The sequence below is a fragment of the Phalacrocorax aristotelis genome, chromosome 12 (genome assembly GCF_949628215.1).
Source record: "Phalacrocorax aristotelis chromosome 12, bGulAri2.1, whole genome shotgun sequence".
Lineage (NCBI taxonomy): Eukaryota > Metazoa > Chordata > Aves > Suliformes > Phalacrocoracidae > Phalacrocorax > Phalacrocorax aristotelis.
This window is the reverse complement of record NC_134287.1, coordinates 4,301,911-4,329,857: the sequence shown is the minus strand read 5'-3', so window position 1 is coordinate 4,329,857 and position 27,947 is coordinate 4,301,911. Positions and strand designations below refer to the sequence as shown.

The window sequence follows — 27,947 nt, the reverse complement described above, 5'->3', positions numbered from 1 at the left end:
GGAGGGCTCCGCTCCGCTCCGCCGGCTGCGAGGGGGCGGGCGTCGCCGGGTGCCCGAGGAGGAGCCCCAGCATCCCGGGCGGCGGGGAGAGCCGGAGAGCGGAGGGGCTTCATGGGCGGCTCCGGCCAACATGGTCCTCGCCCTCAACGGCAGTCACCTCTACGGTAACCTCCGGCCCTCGGCCCTGGCGGACCCGCGGGCGCTGGGCGGCGGCAGGATGATCGCCGGCTCCTGGCCCCCGCGCAGCCTGGCCAGGCTCGGCCCGTCGCCCCCCGCCCCGTCGGCGCTGCCCACGGCGAGCCCCCTCCCCGCCAACGACTCGCAGTGCGGGGAGCAGATCCTCAGCTACGGCAACGTGGAGAAAGTTGTCATCGGGGCCGTCCTCTCCCTCATCACCCTGCTGACCATCGCCGGCAACTGCCTGGTGGTCATCTCCGTCTGCTTCGTGAAGAAGCTGCGGCAGCCCTCCAACTATCTCATCGTCTCGCTGGCCCTGGCCGACCTCTCGGTGGCCCTGGCCGTCATGCCCTTCGTCAGCGTGACCGACCTCATCGGCGGCGAGTGGATCTTCGGGCGCCTTTTCTGCAACGTCTTCATCGCCATGGACGTCATGTGCTGCACGGCCTCCATCATGACTCTCTGCGTGATCAGTATCGACAGGTGAGGCACCCGGCGGCCCCCTGCCCGCCCCGGCCCCCTCCGCGGGGCTCTTCCGCCGCCCCCGGGCCGCTTGGCAGTGGGCTGGAGGCGAGCTGAAAGCGCGGAGGGCGGCGAGAGCCAGCCTTGCAGCCTCTTCCAGCCTCTGCTGTTCGAAGGAGCCCGCCGGAGCGGTGCGTGCTGCCTCCCGCTACCCCAGCCCGGGTGCCCGGGCAGCCCTCGGGCTGCCTTCCCTGCTACCCTTGCGGAGCCAAAGCGCCGCGGCAAAACTGGAGCTAAACCCTATATACCTGTACAGTGGCTCTTTACAAATGACGGGGCATTTGCAGCTGCTTTAAAATTTGCCATCTAGGTCTTTAAACTGCTTTATACCACGGCTAGATTTGAGCTGATTCTTCGAAGCTGGTGACAGGGGAGCCTCACCGAGTTCAGTCGAGTTTTGCCAGGTCGGAGAAGGCTCAGGCATTATAGGTGATTAGGGCTGGATCATTATTCTAGTACAATCCCCGAATAGCTCCATTTCAACTGACGGAACCATTTTTGACAAATAACCTTTTGTTTGAAGGAAAAAATGCTTTCAAATATTTTTTTTTTAGATTTCTTCTTCCTTCTTAAAAACTAAGCTATGCTCACTGACACATAGCTTCTTTCAAAAGGTACAGACACTGGGGTGATAAGGAGATGTGTACAGGCAGTTGGACTTGATGATCTTAGAGGTCTTTTCCAACCTTAATGATTCTGTGATTCTATAACTGCAGAACTGGATCTTAGACATTCATTTCTGATGTTAAGATCTCACATTTGGCCATGTCTAAACTCCTCTGCAGAGGGAGGCTAACAGATGCCTTTATTCCATGCAGGTCCCATTCTAAAATAAGTTGCAGCCTGTAACTTCCCTCTTCCACAGCCTAAATCCTTTGCTGAGAATTTTAGCATCTGGAGGGAGACTCTTTTCATTACAACGCAACACAGTTAGCAGAAATTGAAGAACTTCCTAATTAGACTGTAGAATTAGTTTATCAAGTCAGATATCCAACAGCAGCCAGGACTGTCTACTTCAGAAAAGTTTTGGGAAAGAACTCTACACTAGGTTTCTGCAAAGAAACAGTCTTTCAAGAGTGTTTCCCACAAAAACCAAAGGTTGTTGCATGCCAAGGAGCATCACAGTTTATATTAATTTCAAAACTTTAATTCCAGTATAAGCATCCCCTGCTCCAGCACTCTCTATTTTGTGACTTCTGTAATGGCTAGCAGTTACCTGAATGCTGTAAAGCATCCTGTAGCAATGAAATCCACATACAGGCTTTGACTGAGTATCAAAGGGTGGGGTTGTTTTGCTGTTGTTGCCTTGAAATTTGCTGTCTTTTAACTTAATTCCAGTAGTGTAAAAGTATATGAATCGACTTATCTACCTTCTCAACCTGATTTTCTGTTTTTCTATCGTACCTGTTTTTAAGATAGGTGATTTCATTTCTCCATTCTCTCCACATAAAGTGCTTCCATTCTTTGATTGTTCTTGATGTCCATCTCAGCTCTCCACCTCCATTTCTAATAACCTTTTAAAGACAGCTTAACATAATTAAACTTCCTTACCCAAGTGAGGATGTGTGACTGATTAGCACTGGAGAAAATTAGTTTTACTTTTTCATTTCTTACCTTAACATCTGAGGTCACTTCTGTATGTTGAGCAGGGGCTTTGATTGAACTGGTCACGGTGGTGATCAAGTCTCTCGCTGTCTTCTTTCCATCCTCCCTCCACTCCCTGCTCTCTCCAAAATACCAACAAGAAATATAGCTATGTATTTAGAGCAGAATATAACCTATTATGACTGCTTTTCATTAAGTGCAGGTTTAAACCAGAGTTAGTCTCCTCTCTTGTCTTTGCATTCCAGTTTCTATCACTGAATGTTTATTGAACATGATCTCAATAATTCATTATACTGTTGTGTACTCCCTACTTGAAATCAAAATTCTGTGAATCATGATGCTTTAACCTTTGTCACTGAAATCCATTTTATGGTTAAGATAAGTGATATCATCAATAAAAGGAGAAAAGCCAGCAATTCATAAGCAAAATGTCTCTACCACTTGGCAATAAAGAATTAAACCTCCATGATTTGTAATCCTCTTTCAAAATAAATAATCCTTTACTGTCATAAACTTCTCAGTCAGGCCAAAGATTAGCTCGGGGTGTTAACTAATCTTTGAATAGTGAACATGTACAAAATATGCAAACCAGGGAGAAATGATGAAAATTAAATGCGAATGATGAAATGTTGCCAGTGTAGCCTTGATTTTAATGGTGCTGTCTTACGTGCAGTTGTTCTTACACATACGTAGTTAGGAAAGCCTTGAATGATCAGTGAGGGAGATGTAGCTCTGAAGATATGAGTACCTCCAAATAAAGTATTGTATGTGGTACAGGAGCTTGCAAATCGCACCGTACCTAGTGCATTAGAGGGTCAGGCCATTTTCACAAGGACCATTTTCCCATGGGTTTGATGGAAACACTTGCATGTTTTATGTTATTTAGGAGGAGAGGATCTCTGGTGATACAGCCCTTATTGTCTCAGTGCAAAGAGTATAAATACGAGATGAACGAGGAAACCCAGAAGCAGGGGAGGAGTGCATGAAATTCCCTGTCTTTCAACTTGTCCCCTATCCTCAGTACCACTTAGATCCAGTTAAACCTTGTAGCACAACTAAGTGGTCCTGGGGTCGTGTGGGAGACATTTGTTTAGGCAGAAGGGTTAAGATAGGGCAAAAGGAACATTTTTGAAGCATAATTATGAATTGCATTGCCACCTGGCTCTTTAGGACAGTTTAGGAAGCCTTTGTTGTGGTCCAGTAAAGTCCCTCTTGAAGGGAGAGATGAAGCTGTTGCAGGCAGTGCAGGGACAACAAATAAGATGGATATTTTAAAATTTTCATTATTAAACCTCTAGGTTCTTCCCGAAGCAGATGTGAGAATCAGTTGAAGGTAAATAGCTGAAAGACTGTTCCTACTGAATTAATCTTTAAAAAAAAAAACGACGAGTTTGTTACAAACTGTTAGGCAAAGTTAGTAGGGAGAGGTAATATATTTTATTAGACAAACAAATATAGCTGGTAAAAAAGAGGCCCTGAGGCCCTTTGAAACAGGATAAAATGAGTAAATTGAAGAGGCTTTTTGATTTCTTTCCCTTGCACAAATATGTGCTACTCAGCTCATGCCACTGAGAGTCCTGAAATGCCAGCAGCTGGCAGGCCTGTTGCACACAGATATTTTGCTGCACAGCTCTCAGTGGCAGATGCATTTCTGAGCTGAATTTATCAGTTGGAAAGCTCTGAAAGATGCAGATTAGCATGGAGGCTACAAATGGACTGGCTTCATTCTGTTGAAAAAAAAACCCCATCCTTTTTACCTAGTCAGACACATCAAGTACTGTTTGTACTTTTAAAGTTGCTTCTACTTGAAGTTGTATAAATGCTACGACTGCACAGTGTATGTTGGTGTGCTATTACGGGGATCTCTAACTTTGTACAGGGTGCACAAGAAAGAAGCTAGTCTGAAAAGGTCCTTTTATTATCCACAGGGAACTAAATTCATGGAGCTCATGAGATAAGGTCCCTAATGATACTGAGATGTGGACTATTATGCATTTCTGCAGATCTTATCTTTCCTTTTATTGCACAACATAAAAATGTCCACAGATCTTTATCAGGGTGACCTGAGATAAGCACGTTATTTTTGAGGTATCTCTCTATCTTATTTAAGACCCCGCTTTGGAAGAAGGCTATCTGCTTACAGGCAGGTCTGTCAGAACTAAAGCATGTGTGATGGAGAGACACAAATATTTCTCCCTTTTCAAATTTCGTAAGGATTAAACAGGCAAAGCGACTTGATACCCGGACAACCAGTACTACCTTTGCTGTATTCTCCATCCGTGATATGAGGGGTAGCTCTGGAGAAAGAGTTACAGAGACTTTGGCAGGATAATTGTGCCTCAGTGAATAGTATCCTCCTTTAAACATTTCTTACCAGTGTTTTTGTTTGTTCGGTTGTTTGTTGTTTTGTGTTTTGCTTTTTTTTTCCCCCTCTCAAGGCTCCGCTTTTCTGGCTCTGAATTAAATAATTATACCACATTTGGATTCCTTTGCATTTAAGAGTGAACGAACATCAGAAGTGAATTACAAGGGAAGGATGCAAACCCCATCTTAGTGGGTAAATGAACATAAAAGGGAATTAATAAAATTTAAACTGACGGTGTTTGCCTGCTGATTCATCATGTTCTTCTGACCCAAGATAGCTACAGAAATCCTGTTTTGGAGAGTATCCCCTGGATAACTGCATAAGTAGCAATTTTTAATTCAATTTAAAAATAGCTCTTTGGCTTAGAAAGTGATAAAGTAACGTAACTACTCAGATACAGTTGACGAATTATAACACTTTCCCCACACCCACACAAGTAATGAAACACTTTTTGGAGAACTTTTCCAGTCTGTATCTTAGCCAACAATTCATACGTATTCCAGACTTCCATTAAATTGATGAAGATTTAGAATTTGTATGCAAATGAAACCAAAGTGGTCCCTTTTGTTGATCCTGAGATTTTTATACACAAGGATCAGTTTTCTATCCCTCCTTCTTTGATATCGTTTGCCATACTTCAAGTAAGTGTAAGTACTTATGCTTCACCTTAGAATATGTCAATCCCTGAAAGCTCACCCATTTCCAGCATCCTTGGTGCATGCCTGGGAACTGAGGAGCCCAGTGCATCAAAGGAAGAACTTGAGACTAAATTTAAATAAAGACTTAAATGCTTTAAATAGAATCCAGGTGTCTAAAATCTGACAGCATCCAAAACTGATACTGTGACCTGAAAACCCTGTCAGCCATTTCCTAAGCCTAACGGCACCCAAAAGCCCTGCGTGGCTTCCCGTTTGGTGTGAAACTCCTCTTTTGCCTTCAGGCCATGGGTGGAAAAGGCTGTGGTCTGTTCTGCCAGCCAGCTCGTTCCTCCAGAAAATGCATGTAGAATACATATGTAGAGATAGATATGAAAAAAAATCCTGTATGCAATATATTTTGGATCTAGAAAAAGATACAGGCACCCACCAGCACTGCCCTCCATGAGATCTTGTTCAGTATATAAGTTTACACAGAAGTAACCGAGGAATCAGGGAAAAACCTTAAAGGAACTACCAGAAAATTGTTTGATGGAGTTACTGCAATTAAGGTCTATATTGCAGAAGAAAGTTTTGGGATCAACATGGCAGCTAATTCCTAACCATCACCATCACCACCGGAGTAATTTTTTCCATTGTTCAGCCTGATACACAACTGTACTCTTCCTGAGTCTGTAAATAACTTGTCTAGCCTACAAAAGAGGCAGGCAGCATCAATACACTAAAGTGGAAAAAACCAGATTTGTTTTTATTCCTTTCCATGTAGTTTTTCTAATTTGGTCCACTTAAAGAACGTTCCTCAAGTTGTACTTTCTTTTTGCAGAGAATTTCTTGCTGAAAACTTCTGCAATCTCCGTTTTATTTTTTACATTGGAAAGAGGTACAACATAAATTTTTGCTCCCAAATTCTGAGGCGAAGAAGTTGAACTGGAGGTTGGATGCATCAAGTAGCGTAAGGCAGCGCAACGTGTGTCTCTCACCGAGAGCCATCTCTAGGAGAGTAAATGAAACTGGGGTGTTTTGCTGCACTAATGTGATGGCACTTCTTTAGATCCCTTTCTGTGGCATCCTCGGGTATCTTTTCCCACGACATGTAGGCAGCCTGCAAGAGATGCAGTTACTTACACCATAACCTGTTCTTGGCCGTAGCAATTGTTTTGTTATGTCTTTGCAGAGACTTTATGCTTCATGACTACACTGCCAGATGCACAATAAGTAAGAGGGAGGTAGCAAATAAAAGCTATTTTTGTCAAACAGATGGAGTATTTGTGAAGACAGAACAACTCAGGAGTAAAGGAGGTTCTTTTGCCCCCAAAATGTGTGGAAGTTTTGTCCTTCTGCAGTGGGAACAGGCATAAGATCTGAAGTTTGGTAGGTGTGTTTTGTGGCTGCACAGTAGAGGCTGACAAAGTCTGGGAAGCTAAAAGCTGTTATAGAAAAAAAAAAAACCCCGTGGATTGATTATTCTGTTGCTGTTATATACAGGTCGCGTTTAAGTAGCTTTGCTGGAAGGGAGTCAGGAAGCGTGGAGGTGCAAGATGATCTAGACGTGGCGGTGCAAAGGTGGCTGCAATTGGGAATGTTCCAATGCAGGAATGGGGGATTTTAGTTCAGTCAGTACCAGGAAATTTGCAATTACACCACATATAGATGAATTCCTTTTCTTGAAACTGGATGTTGCATTTTTCCCCCACATTCGAAACTATCTTCTGTTTGCTCCTACCAGGGTTTAACACTGAATGAGTTTTCAGAAGTGATTTTGGGCTCTCTAATTCTTGGGGGTTCACCTAGACATTTCAAAGGAGCCTGATAGTCAGAGGTAAGGGAACATTAATTCACATTTTTGCCAAGCAGGGCGTTATGGAGATGATTAAAAAGTGATTTTTTTTTTCCTGTCAAGGTCACAAAAATAGTTTCCATAGTGAGGTTGTATTTGCTTCAAGATTCACAGGAAAAATACAATTCTAGAAACAGTCCTTAGTTTTTTGAAGGGAGCTTTCAGAAATACCTTGTAATGTAGATCACAAAAATGCAAATACATATCATACTGCCATAATGGTGTAGTGTAACCTTTAAAAGAAATCCAGTATTATTTTAAATATTGTTGTTGAGTTTGAAACATTTTATCAGAAACATTTGTGGCAACTTTTGGAACAGACCATCCCATTTCATCTGCAGTTGATAACGCACATATGGCACTGTCTTTCAGCTACAAGCACCTCCTTTTCTCTCTCAGTCCATCACACAAATGTCTCGTCCTTCCTCTGTGGACTAGGAAATCTGAAGAAAGAGCTGGCCACTGTAGGTCTTGCATGAAAATAAAAGAGCTTGAGCAACAGGTGAGTCTGCCAAGGTGCAGCTGTCATACAAGAAAGCCTGGGGAGCAAAATTACAAATTCTGGTATCTGAGTATACAAAGCATGATGTCATTAAGCAATGCTTGCTGCAGGTTCGTCCTAAGGGTCACTACTATTTGTAAGGTGAGGATGATTTCTTTCGGCTGGAAAGCTTGCACGTTTTAGTTTTTCATGTTGTACCAGATAGCCAGTTATTTCTAAAGGACTGATTCACAGTATCTCTATTCCTGTGTATACTGAAGATAGAGAGAACAGTTTAATCTTTTTGAGCAAACTCTTACTACAAAGGTTAAGTTTTCCTTTCCAAAAGGCTCCAGTAATTAAATATATCATAGGGAAAATTTGTTTCTATTCTGTTTGAACTAACGTAACAAAATTCAAGAGTGTAGCAGCTTTGATTTTCTTCTTGTACCTTGCTGTTTACTCAGGAGGCTTTATATAGAACATCTAGACTACCTGACACATATGGGTGGTTCTGGACATATTAGCACGTATGCAAATCGGATAGTGATTCACTTCTAACAGTAAACAAGTTTTCTGGGTAATGTACAGACAAGAATGAAATTTCTAATAGTGCCAGCTGCTCTAATAACATGCAGAACTGAGATGTGCAGGGAAATCAAGTCAGTACTGAGTATATTCCTTCTGTCTTTATCTTGGCCTCTACTGTCAAATTGTGAGCTAGCACAAGAGATCTCTGAGCGGGGTTAATATCATCATGGACAGCTATTTCACTGAAAAATGGTCACATTTGTTTTTTTTTTTAAAAAAACAAACACAAAACCAATGAGGAACAATACAAAAATGCCTTTTTTTAAAGTAAGGAGAAACCAGGGTGAAGTCTATTCTTAGAGGTACATTGTGTCTTGATGAAAAAGCTGGCAGCAAAGCTTTTTCCTGAGATGTATCAAGGAAATGGGTGGTTTTATGGTACTGTCAAAAACTCGAAACCAAGTGTTTTAGCTGTGGAAGTGTAAGTTAAAAATATAACCACAAGGAAAGTTCATTATCTGCCTTTGTTTACAGTTTTTTATGTTCCTTTAAGGAGACTGTGGGATGTGGAGGTAGAGCCATGTGAAAGGTAACGCTTTTCTCACATCGGGAGCCGTTTGTCCTGCAGGGTGTAGCAGGCTGAGGAGCAAGCAGCAGCTTGCCACGTACTAACAGTGGTGGAAAAACTGCTCAGGGACCAAGGGAGCCAGGGCAGAGTATCTCAGACACTCACTGAGTTGGGTAAAACCAGAACTGGAAGCAAAGGCTTGCCTGCAAGGGCACCATTTTTGTCAGAAAATGGTGCACAAACCTTTTTATTTCTAACTCACCATGGAATGAGTTTTCTGTATTTAAACAGAGCAAATTTCTAGTTTTCATTTAAATAAACCTGGACTATTTTGAGTTGAAAACTCTCCAGTCTTTTGGGGAGAGCTTGTTATTGGAGATCTAGGCAGACACATCATGAGGTCTTCTCCCAGTAACCTGGCATTCAGCTGTGCCACCTTCACTCGTGCTGAAGAATACTGATCAGTAACCTTGCTGGCATTAGAAACATCACTTCTCATCAGCTATACAAGTACCTGCAATCAGAGAGATGGCCTATCGCTGCTGCAGGTTAAATCATACAGAGCTTTCGTTAAGTACATTATTTATAAACTGTTTGCTTTTCATGAGAGATGTGTTAGAGACTAGGGACAATGTATTTCAGCATATGGTTTGCAGATCCCCAGAGAGGGACGCAAAAGGTAAGTGCAAAAATCCCAGGTCTGTTGTCAGTAGTGTGTGTTTACTAGTGAGAGGACTGTTTCCATACTAGGTAATGTAGGGATTTTTGAATCAAAGTCAAGAATAGTGACCTAGAAGATTTACTCTGGTAACAGGTATTTAGAAATCGGCAATAGGCATAAAATCTGGAAGGTAGGAATGGAAGGCATGAGCACACGTAACAGAAGTATATGCTATTATCTAAACTTGTAGAATTTACAGCATAACTGTCATCATGAATACAAACCATGGAAACATGTTGTGATAGTCATGAAGTATTTCAGATACACAGTACCGTTTGCCAGAGTAATTTTCTGTAAATGATTCTCCATGTGGGTTGTTAAATTTTGTTTATTTGCTGTAGAAGTTGACATTTAACAAACAGTCGAAATACAAAATCCCTGAACAAAGTCAGTGTGTGTTGTCTGGCCACAAATTACTTGGAAATATTTACACCCATGACCCAAAGCAGCTGCTGACAAGATGCAAAGCTTTTCTGTAATAGTCTAATAAGATGTTTCGATGCTAAAAATAATACAGTTTTGGCTCTAAAGACTTAATTTTTGCATTATTATGCACTGCAGTTTCCCTTTTACCTTAAGAGTCTACATTCAGAGACCCACTTCTTAGCACAAGCAGTTTTAGCAACAATACCAATTGTAGTCTCTCAAGAGTCTATTATCCCATATTAAAAAGCTATTTTTGCTAAATGAGTTTGGTCATTAGCAGAACACAAGCTTCAGTTTTTAAAAAATAACTGAAATTAAAATAGCATAGGCAACTGTTTGCCTGTGAATTAAACAACCCAAGAAGGAGCTTAGCATTTCCAAAGCCTCTTACTCAACACGAAGCTTCTACATTACTGCCTAAGTGTTAAAATGAAGGGAGCATCTTATCAACCATCCCAAACACGTGCAGGTTGCAGTGAGCTCCCTGAGATGTCCGTAGGCTAGCTGGAGTGATTCATCCCACACTGATGCCGAAGGCCGGCTCCTAAACTCAAATGCATGTTTGAAGCTATTAGCCTGGCAATGAGAACTGGTGTTATTGGAAGTGATAGGCACAACAGTAAACCTTAGGTATTTTAGTCTTTATCCACACAAAGTTGATGCCGCCACATCTCAGAAGAACCTTAGTTGCTGACTTGCTGCTGAGGAAAGCAAAGGAAAGACATACTCACTGAGAGGTGAGGAGGACTTCCTTCTGCTCATCCCACTTATTTTACTGCTTTCATGTGTGGTGTAGCATCTGTAAAATGAACAGAGAAGGGAGGTCTAAGATCCTTGATAATCTCCAAATCCTGCTATCTTCAAAGGCTTCGGAGGAGGAGATAGTCTGTCACCAGCTGTGTCTACTTCTGTTTTAGCATAAAGGTATAACTCTCAATTCTGGGGAACACGAAAAGGCATTGTGAAAGAATTGTGCCCCCCACACACACTGACCTGGGCAAATGGTCATTTGTGGCTAACCAGGAGTTGAATTTGGCCTCAAATTTTGTCATTCTGTACAGAAAGCCCAGGGGAGGAGGGCCAGAAACTCCTTTCTTGACAGAAGAAAAGCAGAAGGTTTATTCTGTAGATTGAATGTACTGTAATTTCATGCCTGTGAAGTTGATGGTAGCAGTTTGTGTTGTGTTGAAATTTGTTCTATATTTTAAATATATTTACTGTTGCAGATGTCGCATGATTTTAAAAAAAGAGAAAAATTATGAGAGATGTTGCTGAAGGAAAAGGATATACTGTAGTGAAAGCCTGTTGTGGGCAGACCCGTGTTCAATAAGACAAAGAGAACATATCCTAGCTAAGCTCCTTTTTTCAGGTTTCCTGTCCAGAGATTTCTAAGCATAATTGGAGCCACCTTTGCAAAAGTAGACCTGGTGATGTCTGAAATGGGGAGTATGAACTTTTGGATTTGGATTAATTTTTACTGACGCAGCAAGCTGGAGAAAGCTAGACACAAGGAACTACAGCCTGACAGGTCTGAGCAAGACCCAGGAGGTTCAAAGTTCATCGGAGTGGAGGACTGGTCAGCTAGAGAGAAGTAGCGTCCATGTGCCATTACTTTCTTTGATGTGAAACCTGCTGGTAAAAGTGATTACATCGTACAATGAATGAACTGTTAAATAGTGTGGTTGTCAAGGGTTGAACATACAGTTTTACCCACTGCAATTTGGGTTTTGCTGCCATTCTTTTCCATCACTAGATGTTTCTCCCCTTCAACCCTCTCCTTCTGTTACAGGGCACACGTGGCTGTGTATTTAAGGCTTCTTAGTGACTGCAAGGGGAAGAAATATTTGTAAAGTAATATTAAATTCCTACAAATTTTCTATTTCCAGTTTATAGAGGAGAGCTTGATCTGACCAATTTATTTATTGAAATTACATTCCAAAATATCACCAAATGAAACATTTTCTGAGGGAAAATGACAGCAGGCAGGAGGATTACATGCGAAGGGAGAACTTGGGATGTGGCATATAAGCATACTGTAAATAAATATGTTAGTTAAAATGAGTGCTAAGGAAATAAATGACGTGTGGTTGAGAGACGTGGTAGCTACAGTCGACCTCATATTCACTGACATGAAAGATGATGAGACACGATAACCTCGTTCTGTACCACACGCTGAGCAGACAATACACTGCTAAAATATAAAGAAGTGGCAAATAAACAGTTGTTTGTGTAAGTTACAGGGAAGGAATCGCCTTATCTTTTCATAAGTCCCCAGTCCAGAAGTTTCTGTTGGAAAGGACTGTGAATAGCAATTTTCTAAAAGGTTCTAGAACTGCAGACACACAATTCGAACTAACCTCCTGCCTTCCTTCCTTGACACCTTCCCCTCATGCTGTGCTCCCTCCAACCTACTGCCTCCCCTTCCCAAACAGGTTATAACTTCTTCCTGTGATAGGACCTATTCGTATTAGGAAGCGAGACATGCTTTTACTACTGTAAAGGACGAGCAACTCCAGAATCTGCATCTTTAAAAAACTACTGGTATTATAGGGGATCAGAAAGGAATGTTTTGTTATCAAAATGTTTTATGAAATTAAGATGATTTTGCTAGAATTTATTTTTTAAAATTAACACAATTAGAGTTATTTTCTGGTGATATCCTCTTGATATTTCAGAACAAGCTGGTTCAGTTCGTTTGCTTGTATGTGAAAAGCGGGGTTCAGTGTGCACCATTGTGTTTCTAACCAGTCAATTCAAGGTAAAAAACTTTGGATTTTTCCTTCATAAATTTCAGAGCGAAGGCCAATTTTAAAGCTTTCCTGAAACACAGCATGGCTTTTTTCATTCTTCACACAGCACTTCTAGATACCTTTAAGTATGTGACTTTGAGCAGAGACAGTTTATTCTTCTAGTGCTTTGACTAGAGTTGTCCTTAGTTGCTCGTACTCCAGAAATTTATCACAAACTCCCTATCTCATGTTTTGGGTAGGTTGGTTGTTTGGTTTTGTTTTTTTTTTAAAAGAGACTGAGCTTTAAAAAAATTCTTTGCTTTGTTTCCTGCTATTCTCCAGTAAAGCATCACTGACGTAAGTTAGTCAGCCAGAATATATTGGTGTTTGAGATGCAGCGTCCTTTTTCATCTCAGCCTTCGTTATGGGACAGAATTACTTAGGTGCTCTGTCTCCTTCAGTACCTTGGTTACAATCCCAAAGTTGACATTTCTCACTTTTATTCTGCTAGTGGGTTTTCGTCTTGCTTTCAGACCTATTTGCATTGAGAGTTCCTTTGTGAGAGGATTACATTAATGAGAAGTGTATTTTATGCTGAACTACAATGACAATATTTGAAAAATATTTTTCAGGAAAGCAGTGAAATTAAAACCCAGAGTGCCCACTTTCTAGGAACAGTAGGTACCTCTGGCTGACATATCACAGGTAATATTATAGACCCAGACTCTATATAAGACGCTCTGCACATCCCAGAGTTTTAGAAATAAGACTTCTAATTATGCCTGCTTTAGAAGCAGCTTTTCCTGTATCTAACAAAGTTTAATTTTTTTCCTGCTGAGCTTGGGTAAAAAAGTTAAACTTGAGGCAAACATTTACAATTTTACATGCCTGACCCCACAGAACAGAGCAGAATCTTGGTGTGATTTTTGACAAATTCAGATCTGCCTTCAGGCCAGTGCAGCTGCGGACAAAGCCAAAAACGTTCAAGTAGATTAGTTATGTATTGAGACTCACCCGTAATCTTTGTATAGGTGTTTGTTAGGGCTTTTGCAAAATTACTGTCATGGAGAAGCAAAGAGGAGAATTTGGACCAGGTCCTCCCAGTATTTTTCCTTTCTCTTCAGAAAGAGGAAGAGAAAGAAGGGGGAGGAGGGAAGAAGTATTCTAGAGGGGGTTGTTCCTTAAGTGCTTTGTCTGGAGATGTTTAAATTGTTTGTATTCAAGGAAGGAAGAGAGGGGACATAAATATCAGCACATTTAAATAGCTATTCCCTGAAGATACTTTATTTTAATGTAGTGGTATTACCAGTTCAATGGGCTGTGATTTTTCATTTCATTCATCACTTATGCTGTGGAAATTTCTGAAATGCTTCATTTAATTGTACTAAAGACATCAGTCATGATTTTCTAGTTAAAGTTGTAGGAGGCTTTCATTTTGAAACACCATTATAACTTTCAAAATAATTCCTTTTAAGCTGATGTTTAGTGTCAATCCAAGCGTGACTCATGTAGTGAAGTTGGAGAAAATCACCTTAGCCATTTCTACTTTATGGGAGTCTGACAAGGGTTTTCTTTTTAAAAAAGACAGTTTTTCATAGCTCTGAAATCAAGCCCCCGCACATTTTAGTTGAAGGTATCTGTTAGCTTACCTCAAGCAACACAGAAAAACCTGGTTATGCAACTAAAGCACCAGCCTTTGCTTGTGATGACCCAGTGATCAGGGTCCATAGGCTTCTTGTGTGGTTCTGGGCAGGCCACTTGAGCTCCATCTAAACTAACAGCCTGGTATGCTCAGGGCTAACCCTGATACTCAGTTTTCTGATCACCCAGAGCAGAGCTCTCTGCAGCTCCCTGTGTGTTTAGACTTTCTCCTGTGGAAAGTAAGGGGCACAGGAGGCCTGGGTCTTATGCTGGTATGGGGCTAGGGAACAGCCAGAGTGCTCAGCTGGGCGCTCAGTGGGGAGTTCTCCGTTGTTGTGTTGTTCATCTGGACATCCCTACACTGCTTCGGCAACCTCCTCCTCCTGAGAACTATCTAAAGGCCTGGTGTCCCATCCCCAATCTGAGTCTCTGCCGCTCATCCCGAGAAACTCTCCAGGCTGTATCCACACAGGCACCCTCCTGCGTGTCTGCAGGCACTTCAGGACCCGCTCTGATGGCCCTCCTGGAGTTTGCTCTGGTTTCAGCTTGTGTGCCGTACATAGGTACCTTGCTGCCAGATACAAGGGGTCATCTGGTGTGTGCGTGTATGCGCCTGCACACACATAGGAGGAGAAGATGGTAGGCTGACACATTGGCCAAAACATAGACACAGATCCTGCGGGCTATCAGCCTGTCTCATTGCTCGCCTAAGGGATGTTTGTGCTGGTGTCTGGCAGAGTACAGAACTGAGAGAAAACATTGCAATTTTTATTACAGCCTACTTGAATGCTTGCGCAGAACAGGATGGTCCCAAGACTGAGGCATGTCTGGTGGTTGTCTCCTGGCACATCTCCTCTGGCCTGGCTGAAGCCAGCAGGCTGGCCTGGAATCACGAGTGCTCATCTCTGCCACAGGACACCACCAGACAGGATATGGCAGGGCAAGAGATCTGAGCTGTATTAGTAAGTTGTGAGTTTGAGAACTAAAACCCTTTCTGAAGGCAATAAAGAGGAAAAAAAGTAATATGTTAGAAGTACCACAGACACTAGCAAAACCCTGAAATCTTTTTTGGCTTTGACAATATCCCTCGGTGTGAGGGACGAAAGAGGTAACGTGGGGGGGACCCAAAAGAGGAAGACGAAGATTTTCCAGTTCCTAATCTGCAAAATGTATTCTTCTCCATTCCATTGCTCAGGAACTGCCTCTGTTTAACAGAGTAAGGATTTCATCTAAGCTGGTACTTCAAGACAACACATCTTGTCTTAAAGTTACTGTCCCCCACAGGAGAGGCAAAGCAGCAAATAAACCTTTTCCTATCAGCAAATATCAACTGTGTGGAGTGCTTCTGCCTATCAGCTGGGCAACTTGGGTTATCCTGATAACATCTAACTCATACTGGTTAGCCCATAAGATCAAATTAAGTTCAGGGACTTGAACCTTATCTTCAGTTGTATGGGTGATTCAGGCCAATCAGCAAGTGAATCACCTAAGGCTTTAGATCCTCTAAACATGTAGGCATTCAGCAAAAGATTATGGTTAATGCCTGTCTTCTGGCAGGCTGTAATTGCCAGAAGGACAGAGAGGTTTATTGTGCAGGAGACAGAAATACTTGGGAGTAAGGACCAGAATGTGAGATTAACTCCTCAGAAACTAAAGCCGTCATAAAGATGACTTCCACTGCTAAAACATTCCTGCCTGATTTCTTTATTATAAAGAAGGAAGAGTAGAGCTATGTTATTTCTTCTCGAGTTCCTTACCAGCATCCAGTGGCCCAGTCCTTCATTCAATTCATTCACTTGCTGTTTCAGATTCTCTAGACTGATAAAAGGAAAACAAACATAAGTAACTCCCAGTACACCTCTGTCTCATTTTCTCTTGAGTCTCGTGTAACACCATTAAGCTATATTTCTAGCCAAGCCTCATCCCTTCTCAGTGGCTTTTGAACTATATACAGTCATGCTCAAGGTCTCCTCTGCTGCTCCTGAAGCTCGCTGCCAGTGCCACCTCCCTCCAGTCACGGCAAATCATTTACTTGTCATCCTCAGATTAATTTTCCCTTTTCAGATTTAACCAGTTCTCCTCTACCATACAAAAGGGCATTTGAGATAAAACCTCTTCCCTCCCTTTCTTCCAACCTGAGCTTCTTTTTTACTGCACACCTATCTGAAGTGAACTTTGCAACACAACCAGACAGAAGTAAATGAGAATGTGATTTCTCTTTAGTTCTTGTCTAGAACAAAGCTTTTCTTATCTTACTCTTCTTAGATGGTACCAGAAAGCTAAAATATCTTTTTGCCACCTCAAAAAGGGGCCAGGCATCTTGTAATAACTTAATAAAATGAGATACTGTATCATACACGTAAATATGAATAAAATAGTCACATAAAAGACATCAGTCTACATGCAATTAGATGCTCAAACAGGTACAACAATTGACATGAGATGCAAATCACTGCATTTGTTTCTACAAGTCTAAAATATTTTGGAATAATAAAAAGGGACTTAATGTGGAATAAACTGAAATATGAATCTTAAACAAAATAGTGTTTTCTGATATAAATTGCCTTACTGAATATAGCAACAAACAGCCATTTTTGAAGATGTTTGCTTTTCTTTTTTCTGCTTGATTGATAAAATGACATAACAACTAGAGTAAATTATACCATAGGGTATGAAGCTGTAAGAGTGTATGAGGCCCTGGCCTTCTGGGCTTGTCAAGCAGTTACTGTGTATACCACGATGAAGTCCATGAAGAATTTTTTAGTGAAGTGAGGCATTGCTTAACAAGCCTGAGAAGCACTTCTCTAGGGAACATTCCTGAAACGTTAGTAATACCTATTGTAAATGTGCTTTATCCTATATTTTGATTAATACTACTTTTTACTTCTAAAAAGAAAGAAAAATTTAGGAAGAGCCTTTTGACTCTCTTCTCACTTCTTCCACAAAAAAATTAGAGCAATGATAAATAAAGGGAAGTTGCAGATCTATGGAGGGGGATGTGTGTGTGTGAAACAACAAACATGGGTAGTGTCCCCGACACAGTTATACATTTTCTTCTAAAAAATAATGACTTTTTTATTTCCCTCAACCTTGCACATTGTTGAACACTGTAAAAAAAAAAAAAAAAAAAGGATTCTTCCTATGTGTGACTTGCCCAGATTTAGAGGGCTTTTGGAGTGTTACAGATTGTCTGTCAAGAAGTGGGGTGAGAAGCACTTTTGAGCTCTGTATGTAATTAATCCTATTGCACTCTGTAAGCAAATCACGCTTATAAACAGGAAATTGGAGATGGTGAAACCCACAAAGTTGGAGCTCAGACATTTTGAAAACATTTGAAAATAGGAAGTCTTCCATTACAGCGTGTGACCTAATTCTAAATATTTTGTTGCCAAAACCTTTTCAGTTTTCAAATGCATCTAGATTCTAGGAGGCTGGTGAAGGATGTAATGGGCTGAAATGGGCCGGGTCCTGCCCCTGGGTCACACCAACCCCAGGCAGCGCCCCAGGCCTGGGGCAGAGGGGCTGGGAAGTGCCCGGCGGAGAAGGCCCTGGGGGTGCTGGCTGACAGCCGGCTGGGCATGAGCCAGCAGTGCCCAGGTGGCCAAGGAGGCCACCAGCCCCCGGGCTTGTGTCAGCACTGGTGTGGCCAGCAGGAGCCGGGCAGGGATGGGGCCCCTGTGCTCGGCCCTGGGGAGGCCCCACCTTGAATGCTGGGCTCAGGGTTGGGCCCCTCGGGACAAGCAGGGCCTTGAGGGGCTGGAGCATGTCCAGAGAAGGGCAACGGAGCTGGGGAAGGGTCTGGAGAGCAGGTCTGATGGGGAGCGGCTGAGGGAGCTGGGGGGGCTTAGCCTGGAGAAGAGGGGTCTGAGGGGAGCCCTTCTCGCTCTCTGCAGCTGCCTGAGAGGGGCTGGAGTGAGGGGGGGCTGGTCTCTGCTCCCAGGTCACTAGCGATAGAACAAGAGGAAATGGCCTCAAGCTGCATCAGGGGAGGGTTAGATTCAGTATTTAAAGGTATTTAAAGGATGTGTAGACATGGCACTTCAGGGCATGGTTTAGAAGCCCTGGGGGTGTTGGGTTGACGGTTGGACTTGATGATCCTGGAGGACTTTTCCAACCTCAATGATTCTATGATTCTGTGAAATCCATTCCCCTTCTTACATCTCCTACCTTTATGTTATTGGTGAAGACAGAAGAAAGGAAAATACACGTGTACTGTTTTCTTGAAAGAGAGTTAATGGAGTGTTTGGTCTATGATATACAATATTTATTTGGGTAGTTGCAAAATATTGGCTAGGAAATACATATTAGCTAACAGTTAGGCAGTGTTACAAGATGAACATCAGTAACTATGTGTTGGGACCTTTTCTTCCAAACAGTGTATCATTTGCAGTGGAAAACCAAAGGCTACCAAGCTGTTTTGTGAAAAGCTAAGAACAAGGCGCTGCCTGATGACACGTACTTTGACATTCATGCAGGGGGAAAATGAAAGGCAAAGGGTGAGGACAAGTGAAAGAGATTTGTCAAGGTCTGAAAGGAAAGAGGAATATGGTTTCAGAAATTACGACTAAGACAATGGAAGTTGAACGGAAGGACATTGCACATCTCTGTCTGGCAATACAGTTGTTATGTATTTCTTAGAAGGAGAACAGAATACATCCCCCATCTATGGGATAGATGTCTTAGATCAGTAGGCAAAAATGAAGAGGGAAAAATACGGGCAGGGCAAGAAAGTGAAGAAAAAATAGAACGATTGAAATAAAAGAATGAAAAATGAGCTAAAATAACTGAGAAAACTACGGAGCTTTAAAGTTATGCAACATGAGAGGAAGAAAGTCCATCAAAGTACAGAGAAACTGAAATAAATTTAAGAGGGGAGAACATAATCTTCTACTATGCAAATTGCATTCCTTTAGAATGAACAGATACCTAATTTTGATTGACTTGATCCTCCCCCACTGCCAGGAGAGCCTACACTTCTTGACTTCCATCAAAAATAACCCCCTACAAAGATTTTTGAGAAAAAGAAAAAGCAAGTCAGAACATTTACTATGTACAATAAGAGTATAGTACTGTATTCAATATGAACCCACTCTAACAGTGGGAATGAATGTCTTCCTTTTGTAAAAATTTAAGGAAATACATTTAATTGAGAGCAAGAAGGGGAATAATGGGAAGTGTTAATCTTTCTGAAAGGAAAACAAATATTTCATTCTCATTCTTCCAAGTTTCAAAATCAAAGTGACAGTGTTTCAATAAGAAGAATAACGTTGAAATTGTGTGAAATGTGAAGCATAAGCATCTAAAACAATACATACCAAAACATACTTTTAAGATCTTTCCCATTACCGCATTGAACAACTGACTGAGAAGGATGAAGCAGAGCTTTAACCATTTCTAGTGATAGAGTTAGCAAATGCAATTAAGAAGTGGAAGCTGGCCACTGTGCTAAAATTTTTTATAAACTACGTATTAATTCGCTGCAAAGAACAGACGCAACATTTAATTAGGTAGACCACAGGACTAGTTGAACAAAGCCTTTTTTTCTCCAGTGAGTAATGGTTTGATTTTGTTAGTTCTGCTGTCTAACATTGCACAATATTTAATGCTTAGATATTAAAGTAATCATATTAAATTTAAAATTAAATTTAAAAATGATTTAAAATTATTATTCTGAAAGCTGTCATGTATGCAATGAGATCAGTAACTTTGTTCACTTCTGGGAAGGAGAACAGTGTTTTACTGCCTCTGAAACATCCTCCTCTTCCCAGACGATCAGCTGCCGTTATCATGATGTGATAAATCCATATAGCAGAAAGGCAGGTAGCAATACTGTCACACAATAATTAACACGGTTACTTTTCACGTTATAACACCGTAGTTGTGCGCTGTAGTGCTCATGTCTCAGCACTTCAGTCTTTTTATGTTTCTATCCCTTTACTTCCATCTCAATTACTTAAATATGTGATGGGAATAGTATTTCCCTGATCGGTTTTTATACCTTATTCTGTGTAAAAGCAGGTCTGTGGGTCAGAGGATCTCTTGCTTAGTGTAAACGCAGTATCTTTGTGAAGAAGAGAACAATTCCTGTTAGGTGGTTTGTCGTAGCTGTAAAAGAAATAATAGATTTGATCATTGTTTCAACTTGTTATATTTATGTTTAATTTGCTGTTTAATGTATCAAAGTATACGACAAAATCTAGATTGATCACTGTACTAGGGAGAATATTTCTGGACACTGAATAGCTTTTAGGAATGGCATCGTGCGCCCGTTCTCGTGAACTGTCTCTTAACGTCGCACTGAATTGAACAGAGAGACCATGAAAGATCATAGGAGAATCACAGCCACCAAAAGAAGGTCAGTAGATCAGCATCGTCCTTCAGAATAAGTTATTATTGCAGGTGAATTATTAGACAGGATTCTCTGGCTGTGGTTTGGCAAAGAAACTGATACAAGGAGACACGTATTGAAGCTGAAAGCTGCTGTACTAGAAAAAGAGCGCAAAAGCAAAGCAGTAAGCATTTTTGTGCCTTTCAAATAAAACAGTTTTCTGACTGTCTTAAAATACAGAAATAGAAAGAACTGTAAAAAACTCAGCTTAAGGACAACTCCTAGTGAAATGGTAGGTGATACGGAACAATATGTCGAGATTCCTGGTAGAAATAGCTAATACACATCTATATAATTTCCAGTATAATGTTTCTAGTTCTATCCCATTGTAATCTCATCTGCTTCATAAAAGCAAAGTCAGACAGTGGAAGATGCAAAGCTGATCCTGGAATAAGTGCCTTTTAGATCAGGTCAGTGAATTCTGAAAAACGAATGTGAACTAATTAAAGTGGAATTCTATCTACCCATAAACTACACGGGGCAGAGGCAAAGGGATTATGTGTGTGCTTCAAAGGTGGCATAAGTGATCCTGATGTCACGGTGCATTCAGTTTGTTATTGGGTTGGGCAGGAGGCTTCAAAACAGTTTGAATGCTTTTAGCTGTTAGGTTTTCTATTACTCTGTGCCTTTGCCCACAGTAGGAAGCAAGTCTTTTTACTTTTTTTTCTTTATCTTTTAGCCATATAACAGAGATAATAAAGAAAGATTTTGGACACAGGATCCCAAATTGGACCATCTTATTACTATTTTCTTTCTATTGTTGAAGTTGATGTAGCTGTTGAGTCTCAGTTTGCTGCTGGATATTTCAAAAGGTGCGAGGACTAGAGTTTATCTTAAAGTTTCCGATGTAGCTATGAACAATTCATATTTTTTTACAGCTTAAATATTACAGCTTTATTTAGCGTTCTCGGGAACAAACACAAAGAAAAGGAAATTAACTTTTAACTGAAAAAAAAATCAGGTTCGCACCACCAAAAAAACCCCAAAGTCATGCCTGGTTGACCTGAAATGCCACCGTGCCTGGCACTCCTGCTTTTTTTTCTTCTTGGAGGAAGCATTGGCGTCTTTTTCTACATCTATAGAATCACTAATCAATTCAGCCACAAATGGAGAATTATTCGCATGAAGGTGATGAGGAGGATCTTCCTGAAAAGTTCTTCTGGAGGATGACAAGCAGATGCCTACATGAACTCACTTCATGGCAGCGCAGATAAAGCCAACTACTTTTCACAATTTCCTAGATTAGAGAATGAAATAAATAAATATATTTAGAGGATAAGAAATTGTGTCAAACCTTTTATATTTTTTAACATAATAACATCTAGTGGGACACAGTGGCAGTCCAGTTTGACAATCACTGTGCAGACAGTAATGTATGACAGACATCCCATCAAGCAAATAGCTAAGACAAACATAAATGGGAAGAGGGAATGCAGAGAGTGACAGAAAGATAAGATAATGTGCCAGAAACGGGCTCCAGGGTCAGCGGATGCCTGTTCCTCACCGTGTACCGTCTGCTTTCCATATACATTGCATCCTAACACTATAACATTTAATGTATTGAGCACACTGTAATAAGAAATGCCTGTGTGATCTGCAGTTCAAACGACAATGGAGACTTTAAGCCCTGTAGGATAAAAACTAATCTGTGTGGTCACTGTAGTGCATCAGTATCAAAAAAGCCCGAATAAAAAAACGTGCAAACCGACTGCTCTGAGGAGCAGTCCTATACAGTTACAATGGTTTTACATTAAATTGTCTATAACAATTGCCTGCCATTAAACTGCAACAATTTAGAGGTACTGGGAAAGAATACTGGATCACAGGGAGCCAGATTATTATTAAGCAAAAGGAAAGAAAAGATTTGTTCTCACAAATCTTTTCCATTGTTGGTGTTTTGTGGGTGAATGTGGCAAAAGGCGATCTTTCACAATAGCTGACGATAGCACCCCACAAAGGAAGAAGCTCTTTATCCCCCACCTACGTTTGAACAGAGCTCGAGAAAGAGGATGGCAGGGGATAATTTCTCCTCCCTAGAGCTGGGCATCCTGCATGTGCCTCACACCTGAATGGGGCCGCGGCACAGGGGTCCGTTTCCGATCCTCCAACGGGGGAGAGGAGACGCTGAATAATAAGAAACCAACCCAGGATAGGAATGTGCTGATATGTTCACACACATTCATTTAAGACAAAATTCACTGTCCCTCAGCACGTGTCTCCTGTTCGGTGTGTGTTGTCTGCTCTTATTCCGAGCTCTTCAAGCAAGGGGCTGTTTTCCAGTTTTCAGCAACATGGTACAAACAAAGTTCCCATCATCCAGTTTTTATTATTTTATCCCCTAGATACTAGTGCCAGCTTCTCCCCTCTCATTTTTCTCCACTCACCCAGCAGCCTTTCTTCTTGGAATGGCAGCAGGACCATGACTGCAGTCTGTCTCCTGCTTCTGGTAGAGTTGCCCAATGGTTGTTTGCTGTAGCACCCTGCACTTCGGTGTTCTGCAATACAGCGTCGGGCAACGCTGGATGAGGAATGCCGTGACCAGAGGCCGTGCGTCTGCAATACTGTGCTTTTGGGGAGCAACCGAGATATAGCCCTCATTGTCCTGGGTGTAATGTGGATAGATACCCTGTCTGGCAGACCCTTGTATTCGAGAAACTCAGAGGAGGAAGAATAGGAAATAGCATTGCCCTTATTTAACAAGTGAGAGCTGAGACACAGTTTCTTCCCCACCAAAATCAAAATGAACATCTGTGGTGTGTAAAAGAACAAATCTCAGGATAACAAGCCTGAGACACTTCTTTCTTGTGGGGGGTAGCCGAGATATGGGCCGAAATGGGCTTTTTAGGGAATTTGACTTCATTCTTTCCCAGCAGTAAGGCCTCAAGATGTTACGTGTTTTTGGAATGATACGTTAAGTTCAGCTGATTTACCTTTAGTCATTTTTTTGGAAGGTAGTAATTAAAGGTTAAGCATTACAAAGCATATTATTGCAATGAATTTGACACAATACTTTTGAAGTTCATGAATCTGTTAAGTCTTGGACACTCTCTAGCGTATTAGACGACAGTAGTGATTTACACTATTTTGAAGTTGCAAGTAAGTTCTCAAGGGTGATGGATTTCATACGTAGAGATAAAAAGATAAAGTTTCTTCATTTATGCCTTTTTCCCTATCATATTACATTTAGCAAAATGGATAAGGAAGAAAGGATGCTGGTGTATTTTTATGTTAATTAATACATTTTAATTTCAAATCGCATTTTTGAAGCTCAGATAGCTTCCAAAAAAGCAGTGCCAGGGCAAAACTAATGAATTTTAATTATTTTCAGGATACTTATGCTTTCATAAATTCTTTTTGTTATATTCTGGTCCATGAGAATGCATCAGTAGGCATTCAGAGCGTGCAGACCACAGCTCTGATTTTTACAGAAATCCAGTTTAACTTTTTAAGCTACATAATAAAGGTCACCTCATAAGCATGCTCTTTTTAATGACCAGTTGCGTAACAGCTAGAAGAACGCAAACTTCAGGAAGGTGGACCAACTTTTAAAAGAATTTTTTAAAAAGAGCACATTTAAGTGATAAGTAATCTTTCTGCACAAAAGATGTGTTTAACTCTTTTGTATCTAAATCCTGCGATTCTTGGACAAATTTTAAGGGGGTGCCACTCTCATCCCAGAAGGGCTGCAGCTAGTAACTTACTCTTGCTGCAGGTACAGTACTTAGAGCAGAATGATGTATCCCTTAAACTCTGGAACCTCACCGCATTAGCCTGGCTCTTCTACATCTTGGAGTGCCTCAGGGACCTCAGCTCTTTGGGAGCGCAGTTTTGGCCATGATGCTGCGAAACAGAAACCTCCATGGACTCTACAGTATGCCCACGGCCTCGGGAGCTGGTGTGGTGGCTGTATTCTAATGCTGATGTTGAGGTCCACGAGAAACAACATTTTTTAATAGCGCACTCCGTGTATCACACTGCTCTAATCCCAGCCAATTTTAATAACTGCTCTTAGCTCACAGCCCCACCAGGCACAGCTTCACTGGCACAATACTGGCCTGCTCTAATTTACTTGTGCATGCTGTCAAGAACAGGGCAAAATAAACCAATTCTGTCCTTTGGATAACACTTGCCGTATTGAGTAATATAAAATCAATGATGTTGTTGAGAGGGATCCTTGTTACTCATCAGAACAGATCATGAAACGATGCTTCTTTATCCTTCCAAAACTGGAGCATACCTGAATGCTTGTATAAAGCAGCAGCACTGGCCATAAATTACTGCATTGCAGTAAAATCAACAATGCAGCATTCCACAGAGCCAGGCAAATGCTCATGTTTGATTGGCTAGGTGAATAGAAAGAGAAAAAATGCTTAGAAAAAATATTCTTAATCACGTTGCTGTATTTCTTGTTTGTGACCCTCCAAAACCTTCACTGTGTATCTAAACAATGGTATCTTCTGAAACCAAAACGTTGTTCTGAAACCTGATTTGAAACTTTTGCAAGTAACAAGGTGAATGACACTGATTTTTCTCTAAATTCTTTCTTTTGGATAGAGGAAAAAAAGTACAATTTGAGAAGTTAATGGTAGTTCATAGGTAAGTTCCAGCTGAGCAGAAACCAAATGTCAAAGTTAAAATGTTAGGTGTAAAAAAATAAAAAGCATCCAATTCCATCTAAGAGGAACTTGCCGTAGCTAGAGAGGAAATGAAATTTTCTGTAGTTGAGAGTAAACGCAAACTTACGACATTGCTTCCCAGCTATATAGGGCCGTAGTGATATTTTTAATCAGAAAAAAACCCCATAGTTTAAGCTATCACAGCTTAGGAAATATCAACAGACTTCTTTTTTCTTTTCTATGAAAACTTGACACACCGTAAACATTTTTCTTGTTTGTTTACAATTTACCACCCTAAACTTAGCTTCTGGTAAAACTATGTTTTTTCTGCAGATCTTCTTGCACTGACATTATGATAAATCGTTATTTTGTTCAGTAAAAGTTTGAGCATTGAATAAATATAATTTCTAACTAAATGATGATAAAAAGACTTATTGTAGTATTGAAATAACGTACTGTTGGCATAAGTTTGCAGTTTGTTGTTCCCGTCTGAAACATGAAGATGAAAGACAACTCATCATCTAAGTTTAACGGCGAGCACGAATGCGTGCTGGTTTTAACGTAACCATGCACTCAATACCAAAAGTGGAAGGCTTTGCAGAGCGAGCGTTCATCCATACTCCAAGATTTCAGAAGTTAGCCAAATAAAATGTAGCCTCAGAATTTCCTTAAAAGCCAAAAAAAAGAGTGTGATCTGCATGAAGATTGTACAAATTCAGTCATTAAAATCACAGTCCATTATGGCCAATGGGAGGCTTACTTCTAGAATAAACCACCTTTTATACAGAACATCAGCACTATAAATTTTCACGTGAAAGACTTATGAATTTACAGGTTTGAAATACGTGCAAAGAGAGGACTGAAAGATGTAAAATAGAAATTTTGCCAAAGATGTTTTTGTCCGGGGCAGACTACGTGAAATGACTTTTATTGGTGAACCGCTGCACTGTATAGTAATTGTACGTTATCATTCTAGGTACCTGGGAATAACGAGACCTCTTACGTACCCTGTGAGGCAGAACGGGAAGTGCATGGCCAAAATGATCCTCTGCGTGTGGCTCTTATCTGCCTCTATCACTATACCCCCGCTTTTTGGTTGGGCCCAAAACGTAAATGATGAAAAGGTTTGTTTGATCAGTCAAGACTTCGGCTACACCATTTACTCCACGGCAGTCGCATTTTATATTCCAATGTCAGTGATGCTTTTCATGTACTACCAGATTTACAAAGCTGCGAAGAGGAGTGCTGCTAAACACAAGTTTGCTGGTTTTCCCCAGCCAGAAGAAACAGAAGGGATTTCTATGAATGGAATTGTAAAACTGCACAAGGAATCTGAAGAATGTACTAATTTTTCACGACTCCTAAAGCATGACAAGAAAAACATTTCCATCTTTAAAAGGGAACAGAAAGCTGCCACTACGCTTGGGATTATTGTTGGGGCTTTCACTGTCTGCTGGCTGCCCTTCTTCCTCCTCTCGACCGCCAGGCCCTTCATCTGCGGTACAGCATGCAGCTGTATCCCGCTGTGGGTTGAGAGAACATTTCTGTGGTTGGGGTACGCAAACTCTCTCATTAACCCTTTTATATATGCCTTCTTCAATCGGGACCTGAGGACAACTTACCGCAACCTACTGCAGTGCAAATATAGGAATATCAATCGGAAACTATCAGCTGCAGGGATGCATGAGGCTCTGAAGCTTGCAGAAAAGCCAGAATTTGTTCTGTAAGGTCATTCATCCTTTACTACAATAATTTATTGATTTATCACATTAGCTTCTTCCCCACAGCTTTGAAAGAAGAGTTATGGGAAGATCCAGGCTTCTTGAGCACTGTTATTGAAGTCACCAAGAAACTGGAAGGTAGCGGGGCTAATTCCTGCACAGCCCACGCGTGCTAGCGAGCCTGGAGAAACAAGATGACCATCTAAAGAACTTAGGAAGGGGGAGGGTAAAAGGCGGTGCAGGATGTTTGAGTTGCTAGTGAGGAAAGAGCAAAGTTGGCCTAACCCAGTTGTTTGGCCCTTGGCCCCAGACGACTTTTAGTAGGTCTGAATGTTGGATGCGTCTTGTATCCTAGAGTTTTTTTCTGTAATAAAGGCCTGAGAATGGTGAAAAGTTCAGTATAATTCATTTATTTCCACTTTTTTATTATAAAAATTAAACCATTTAAGATGAAGCTGGATCAAAGAACTTATATTGCTTAGAAATACTCTTTATTATAAAGAAAATATATGTCCATTACATGTTATTTTCCTAGATACCTGGAAATAAACTTCTTTGTGAAATTGAACTTTGCCTTTGCACAGCAACTATGGCACTGAAAGAATATGTTACAATTCCAATATGAATATAAGAGTTTGAGTAAAGTCACATGGACCAACATCTACTGCTGCATACGGTCATGCAGCACAGTTAGCTACAGTGCTGCTCTGCCGGTTACACCAGGTGAAGGTCTTATCCTGTACTGCTAACACAACAAATACGTCTGCTTACAGTTTATTTCAGGAGCTATCTGGTCTTTACCCACCTTTTCTTTCTTTAATTCTCTTGGCTTTATCAGTTGAGCCCTTCTCTAATCTAGATGAAGACTCTGCCTATGCTCAAGTTTTAGTTGCTGTTGATGTACGGCTAGTGCTTCTTCCACTTCAGTAGTTAATTCATTGTCTATCTGAAAGCTTTTCTAGC

The 27,947-nt window shown here is 41.1% G+C and overlaps 1 protein-coding gene and 1 long non-coding RNA gene across 2 annotated transcripts; one reads left to right on the top strand and one right to left on the bottom strand.

Annotated features, from left to right (window-relative positions):
- On the top strand, positions 1-27,382 carry HTR7 (5-hydroxytryptamine receptor 7). Its single transcript, XM_075107662.1, has 2 exons — positions 1-660; positions 26,240-27,382. Exons 1-2 carry the CDS (start codon positions 131-133, stop codon positions 26,988-26,990), a joined length of 1,281 nt encoding a protein of 426 aa, XP_074963763.1. The 5' UTR covers positions 1-130; the 3' UTR covers positions 26,991-27,382.
- LOC142063670 (uncharacterized) lies at positions 10,540-20,361 on the bottom strand. Its single transcript, XR_012662824.1, has 3 exons — positions 20,258-20,361; positions 16,017-16,077; positions 10,540-10,688 (listed from the first exon to the last, which is right to left on the bottom strand). It is a non-coding gene; the product is annotated as an uncharacterized LOC142063670 (long non-coding RNA).
- Positions 27,383-27,947: the final 565 nt, after the last annotated feature.